Source organism: Montipora capricornis, chromosome 2, assembly GCF_036669925.1.
Source record: "Montipora capricornis isolate CH-2021 chromosome 2, ASM3666992v2, whole genome shotgun sequence".
NCBI lineage: Eukaryota > Metazoa > Cnidaria > Anthozoa > Scleractinia > Acroporidae > Montipora > Montipora capricornis.
The window spans coordinates 5,733,518-5,741,017 of record NC_090884.1 but is presented as its reverse complement, the minus strand read 5'-3'; the positions used below and the strand labels follow the sequence as shown (position 1 = coordinate 5,741,017).

At 41.1% G+C, this 7,500-nt stretch overlaps 1 protein-coding gene across 2 annotated transcripts in view; it reads left to right on the top strand.

Moving 5' to 3' along the window:
• The window catches only part of LOC138038613 (solute carrier family 15 member 2-like), a 27,551-nt gene that overhangs the window by 15,544 nt on the left and 4,507 nt on the right, over nt 1–7,500 (top strand). For both annotated transcript variants that reach the window (XM_068884594.1, XM_068884595.1), the window contains 2 exons: nt 446–498; nt 2,693–2,830. In XM_068884594.1, the coding sequence (XP_068740695.1) occupies nt 446–498; nt 2,693–2,830 (191 nt within the window). The remainder of the gene's footprint in view (nt 1–445; nt 499–2,692; nt 2,831–7,500) is intronic.

The window sequence follows — 7,500 nt, the reverse complement described above, 5'->3', positions numbered from 1 at the left end:
ACCAAATCTTGTTGCCTTTAAAATGGTCGACCACTATAGAGAAGAGGGAGGCGTGGTGGCCTAATGGTTAGAGTCCTCGACTCCGGATCGAGTGGTCCGGGTTCGGGTCCTGGCCGGCACTTTACTCTCACGGTGCCTCTCTCCACCCAGGTGTATAAATGATTACCGGCGAAAATGTTGGGGGTAACCCTGCGATGGGACTAGTATTCCATCTAGGGGGGAGTAGAAATACTCCTAGTCGCTTCATGCTACGGAAACCGGAGATAAGCGCCGTCCTGGTGGGCCTTCCTAGGCTCGTAACAGAGACTTTACTATAGAGCAGACTTGAGTTAAGGACCAATTTTTTGGTCTGCTGTTCACTTGTTTTTGGAAAAAAAACACTCGGCTTAGACCTTCTAAAAGAGATCATCAATTCTGATGTCTCCCTTTATTTGCCCTGATACAGTTTCCCATGAAATTGCCCGATGTAGATATCAACAAAGCGGAAACGAGAGTAAGGTGAGTTTTTTTTCAACCCATCATTTTATGCATCCTCGCGGTTTACCATAAAATTCCGGTTATAAGCCGTGGGTTCATACCACTTCTTAAGGGATTTTCGGTAGGCTTATAAACGCAGGGGCGGAATAATAAAAAACCTTTCGAAATGAGCCACAGCAGTGTTCATAGAAATACGTTTTTAATTTACCTATTTTCATTAATTAAACTTTCAAGCCTCATTATAAATCGAATGCATTTTAATTTTAGGAGCAGAATCAAAACTACGCAACGTGAACGTAACCTGAACGCAACAAACCGGAAGCTCACAGTTCATATTCGCTGTCATTGTTAAAAAAATTAATGTGTAGTTCACGGCAACGAGGCTTCCTGCACTTAATTCTTTCAGTTATTGTTCTACAATCCTTCCTAATTTTGTGTTTGGAGTAGTACAGGGTTCTGCAAGAGAAATGAATGTCAAGAAAACAAGGAAAACTAGAGGGGGGCTAATATCCGGGAAGGGGGGGCTTATAACCGGATGATTTTTTTTTGTTTCCAGGTAGATGGGCTTATAATTATAACCGGATTGGGGGGGAGGGTGGGGGACTTATAACCGGAATTTTACGGTATTTTTCTTTCGCAGTTGTCACAACTGACGAGTAGCGTAACAAATGTCGATGTCATTTATTAACTTCTCCGTCGGGGTCGTCAATCATAGAGATCTTAGGGACCGACGACGACGACGTGTATAAATGGGTACCAGCGAAAATGCTGGGACTAGCATCCCATCCAGGGGAAGTAGAAATACTCCTAGTCGCTTAATGCTGCAGAAACCAAAGTGCCGGCCTGGTGAGTCTTCTAGGCTCGTAGCGGACTTTACCTTTACCTGTTGTAATAATTTCGCGATAAGTCGTTCAGAATAGAAAATGTTTATCAACATTGCGAGAATAAAATTGGTGAGAACGGCGTGGTTGTTTGGGAAGGAAATTAAAAATATTTCGTCTGGTTCTCACGTCCTCTACTCAATTAGTCAATTCGCGTCGTTGTCAGGACGAGGAGGGCAAAGCAATGCACCAAGAATTCAAAACGCACGTGCAGAGCCTTTGTTTTGTTCATTAAGGGCCCACAGAAGGATTTTTCGCGCGTTGCTAAGGAAGTGAAATATTACTTCCGGTGACTGACGTCATCACATTGTTAGCTGACCAGAAAACCCACTCACGACCAAAAATCACCACACGAACTGTTGTTTGCATCGAAAGTTTTCCTCGCCCTTCCTCGCGCTCGTTCTCAGATCAACTGCGCATGCGTAAACTTACTGACTTCCGGTTTGAGAAAAAGCTACATTTCCGGCGGTCTTTAAATTGAATTTTTTTTAATATATGGCATATTTCTCCCCCAAATAGAGAATATAGCTAAGCATTGATTTTTTCAAATCATCTTTTTTGAACATGTTATGGGTATTTCAGTATCGTTTATCTCTTTAAAAAGAACATTTTTCAAAATAAAAAGAAAACCATGCTTGGCTGGATGCAAAAACGAATACAAATTATCAAACCACTGATTAAATACCCAAATTGTGTAGCACATAGACAAATTTAGAGTTTTCTTTGGCGACTAAGCGCGTCCGCCATCTTGTTTGTTATTGTACGCGTTGAAAGTTGCGAAAGAAGTTGCCAACGTGTAACATACCCGCTGCAACTTGAAAGGTTTTTTATTCGTCATCGTTGCGTTGCGAGTTGCAAGAAAAGTTGCCTCGTGTAACATGGCCTTTAGTGGGCAAAAACAATAGCTTTGCACGCTCTGCACGTGCGTTTTTCACTTTTGTCCATTTCTTTGCCATGGTCAGCTAAATAACAACGTGAAATAGCCAAATTTGAGGTTTCATGAAGAACGTCAACACTTGAGGATAAATTCTCATTTTGTACCCTAAATTAAGTGGAGGAACTACCATGCCCTTGTCATGTTAAAAAGGTTGAAATAGCCACGAAGCGATTAAAATAACTCGAATTTATATTTTGAGATGACATTCTCGTTGCTGTCGCCGTTGTCGTAGCTTGGGCTCCCTAATCTCCTAAGTTTCCATTGATTTCCAGTCACATTTAGTTCTATCGCTGCATTTTTCTCCGCAATTCGAGCAAACAAAGGCATAACAGTGGCACGAAATTCATGAGGTAAAATTCCTTTTACATCAATATACTAATACTAATTTTCTCCACAGAGTGATTTACTCTGGTGGAGACAGGTTGCCAGATAGAGTGGATGTGGAGTTCAAGCCGATTCTCGAGAGCAAAAGACCAACTGTTTTCAAAGATATTGGAGAAGAGAGCTCATCATATGATTTTCTTGGAACTGGAGAGTAAGTATATTTACGTTCTAATTCGCTTCGCTCAAACGAACGTAAAACATTTTACCCTTAAATTCCCGTAATACAAACAAATACCACGAGAAATATGGTAGGATGCGCAAGCGTATCCAAAACAGTTTATTATAAGATAGAAATTACAAAAAGAAATTGTTACTGCACTTTTTTTTTTTTTTTTTACAACTCTTTAGATACTACTGTATGCAGAAACTAATCTACGCTCCATAATACGTTACAAACCTAAATACTTAATTACATGCAACCTGCAACCTGTTTTCAAGGCTTTCTTCAACATACATATCCTTGGCAGAATCAGATTTCCACCTACCCGGAAGTTGAAGTAGTCTTTCTGGAATCGAAGTCCTACTATCGCGTACGGCAGCTGTAATGCCACCGGATCTTTAACTATGAAGACCAGAAACATTAGGGTTGTATAGCCCAGCTGCCCTAAGGTATCCCTTAAGATATCTCTAAAGGTAGTATAAGAAATCTTTCCGCTCCTCAGGGTATAGCTAGAAGTACTACGGTGAAAAACAATTGGTCTAAATAAAGGGGAGGACTGTCTAAGTCAATACCAGATAAATCTAAATAACGTTGTAAAACACCAACAGGACAGTACTTAGATCCAGATGCACTAATATAGACGAAATTTCCTTCCCTATAAACATCTGTCTTACTACGAGGCACAAAAATTCTTATATAATCGCTGTGAAATTCGATGAGCTCCGGAACGATATATATTGCATAATTCGTCATAACGAAAAAACCCTGCGAAGGCTAAAGAGCACAACGCAGCAATACGGAGATTCTTTAAATTAGCATCTTTCCTGTTATGAATATCTAAAATACGCCTTATAATTTCTGTGGAAATAGGCTTCTTTTTCATAACTGGCTATGACTTCTGGCGTTTAGCGGATTCGACGACATTTCTGCAAAATTCGCTATCTAAAGGATACGATCCAAACTAGGGACAAAAGAATGTAACCATTTAAGGGCCGCATGGGCTAAAATTACTGAGGAGCTAGAAGCGGAAGACTGCTGAACTTCAAACAAATATAGAGAAACAACACTAAGAGGAAAAGGTAACTGCATGTTGAACTGTCTACTTTTAGACCAGTCCAAGAACTTTCTGATAACACGAACGTAAGCTTTAGTGGTCGAATCCGACCTGGACTTCAACATAACATTTAGCACTTCATAAACGTTGATTGAAGAAAACTGTTGAAAGCCTTTCCAAGAATCACTTGATAGCATAATCTGTAAAGACAAGAACAAAACATACATACTAGAAGAACAAAAGAAAGACAGAACATCCTTTAATAACCGTACAAAAATCAGTCATTGATGAGGCCAGTGCCACGTAAGACGTTAAATGATCGTATGGGCCAGTGCCGCGTAGATCAACAACCATTGATGAGGCCAGTGCCACGTAAGACGTTAAATGATCGTATGGGCCAGTGCCGCGTAGATCAACAACCATTGATTAGGCCAGTGCCACATAAATCAACTATACTCCTATTAGGACAGCACCATATGAAATGACAGACCAAACATTAGGCCAGTGCCTTACAAATAAACGGCATACTGCCTTGGCCAGCGCCAACAACTGAAAAAACATAGGCTAGTAGACACACCGTCCAATAAATTAATCAGTAAATTTTAGTCTGACGGCCTTCTGAGATTTAAGATAATGTAATACGCGTGGGATGATACCAACTGGATGGACTACTAAGCAATTTTCCCCTCGAAGAGACTGAAAGAAAAATCAACACCCGAGGAATTGGGATTCCAAAACCTCGAGAAATACCTGGGGATCTTGCGGTTATAATAATTTGCAAAGCAATCTACACTATGCGGACCCCACAAGCCATCGAGAAAAAGAAAAAATTCTTCAGTAATTTGCCAATCATCAGTATCAATTAAACGACTTATATAAACAGCTTGTTGATTCGAAGTGCGAGGGATCCACTGTACATCTAAATGAATTCCCGATCGGATACAAATATCAAAAATCGCTCTGGCCATTTGTGCAAACCTACTTTCCCGCCACCCACTTCAACAATCTGAGCAGCTACTTGGCTATCCGTAAACCACTTAACATGTGATCCAACACTGAGGCAAATGATTGCAAAGAAACTCAATAACAGACAGTTCTCTCCACATTGAACTTTGACCTCTCTCGTTCTCCGACCACGTTTTGTGGCACACAAAATCATTGTTAAAATCAGTAATTGCTCCACCTCCGGTGGAACTGGCGTCAGAATACACAAAATAACTTGGTACCTTACTTACAAAGCAATACCTAGTGTTGATATTAACCATACTTTCCTTCCAAAAATACAGTTCTTCCTTGCAGTAATCGTCAAGAAGGGATATAGAATCCCAATTATCCCTGCACGCGGTGGACAAGACACAATGTCTGGTCATTATCCTGCCAATGTTACGAACTACAGGCCAGGTAGAGATAACTTGACCTGTGAAGGAAGACAACTCTCTCGCGGTAACTTTGAAATCGGCTTAAATAATATGATCAATTGAGTAAATGATCTTAACAATTCTCCTTTACACAATTTAAAAGTACCTAATGCATCATTACAGGTAATACCCAGCCAGTCCAATACTTGGGAGGGTTCACATACCGATTTATCTTCATTGACAACAAACCTGCGTTGCACAAATCCGCCCTTACAGCCCGGGCCTTAATGAGACAACTTTCTCTATCCTGAACAATCGCCCAACCATCATCCAAGAAGATGGCTTTACAAAGACCCTGTACTCTCCAATAACTTTTTTTTTTTTTTTTAAGGCTTCAAAACCTTAGTAAAAACCCAAGGGGCAGAGGACAGACCGAACGGGACCACAGAAAAAACAAAATATTTCCTTAATGGAATCGGGCGCACGCCATGAAAACCCCAGAAAAGTTTGGTGCTCTTGTGCAATGTCTACATGATGGTAACCACTTTTTAAATCGAAGGAAAACATGAACCTATCCTTCACAAAATAAGATATAGCAATTTTCCAGTCCTCTTACTTAACACTTTGCTTAATTAATGACTTGTTGACATGACGCAAATCGAGAATAAGCTCTTCTTACCGCATGGTTGTTCAGAAACTGACAAAGGATTTACAACAAAAGGCTGCTCATTAACCAAACGCACCCGGTCTGAATTAAGGAGCTCAAGAACAGCTTGATCCACAAAAACAGCATAGATACAAGCCGACTTATTATTTTTCAGTTTTACGGCCAACGGAAAACTAACGAATGGCTGTCTGTAGCCATTTTCAATAATAGACAAAATGAAATCCGGAGCACCTATAGATCTGCAGAAAACTAAATTATTCTTCAGATTACCCTTAACACGTAATGAATGTCAGCTTTCAAGTTCGTAATCCTGTGTAAACTGATGTACCTGCGCCAAGGCATCATCAGTGCTTTGTTGAGCTGATTGGCCTGAGGTTGGCTTGTTGTAGGAGATTCCAGGGAAAGAATTGTAGCTAAGGGGCTGGTAACTTCCCGGCCAGAACAAGGATTGGCAGTCCTTAGCCCAGTGTCCAAATTTGCCGCATTTGAAACAGCGGAAGAAGTCGCCAAAAGCGTCTCTACGGCCTGAAAGATAAAGGCAATGACGAAACCTGTAGTAAACGGGAGGTGGGGGGGGGGGGGGGGGAAGGCTTAAAGCAGAAAGATGAATAAACTGTATGGAACCGCAAGCGTGAATGGTACTCAAGAGACAGCGGAGGGTATAAATACTAATAACTGGCCAATCCTAACATACATGAAAAACAGAATGCACAATAGTGGGTGCGGCAGGTGTGAAATGAAAACACCGCAACTAATTACTTGGAATACCAGCGGAAAATATATTTACGTTCTAATTCGCTTCGCTCAAACGAACGTAAAACATTTTACCCTTAAATTCCCGTAATACAAACAAATACCACGAGAAATATGGTAGGATGCGCAAGCGTATCCAAAACACCCATGAACATACAAAGTATAGAGGAGACTCTTTATCTTATACCACGAAAAAGTTGATTATCAGTGCCCAAAGCAATTCTTGGTTTCTTTCCACGATCACTGGAGAGTTGTTCTTTTTGGCGTCTCTTGCGACTCGCAGCTTCCCTTGCCTTCTTAAGACGTTTTTCATCTTCGGAGCCGGATGCAAGTTCGTCTGACTCGTACTCGGCTACGACCTGCCAGCCGTCCATGCTTTTATCAGCGATTTTTATCAGCTTCTGCCGCTTTCGAATACGTTGCCTGCCTTCTTGGGAAAGCTTCTTGATTTGCGACAACTTTGGCTCGATGCTTTCGCTCTCGGTTTCAATACTTTCCAAAATGGTATCCAGCTCGGCATTAAGCTCAAATTGTTTCTGGTTTCCTTTGAACTTTAGCTGCACAACGTCTTTATCTAACTTACTTCTATGCTCGATTTGCTTTCCTTTGTCTTCTAATTTTTTCTCAAGAAAATCTTTGAACATGGAAAAGACTTGATCAACGGCTGCTGAGTTGCCTCCACTGTCACCCGAAGACGTTTGGAATACTTCAGCCGAAACGGACGAACCTTCGCTCTGTATCTGGTCGTTGGGCATCACACGAATAGATGGGCTTAAAGCAGAAAGATGAATAAACTGTATGGAACCGCAAGCGTGAATGGTACTCAAGA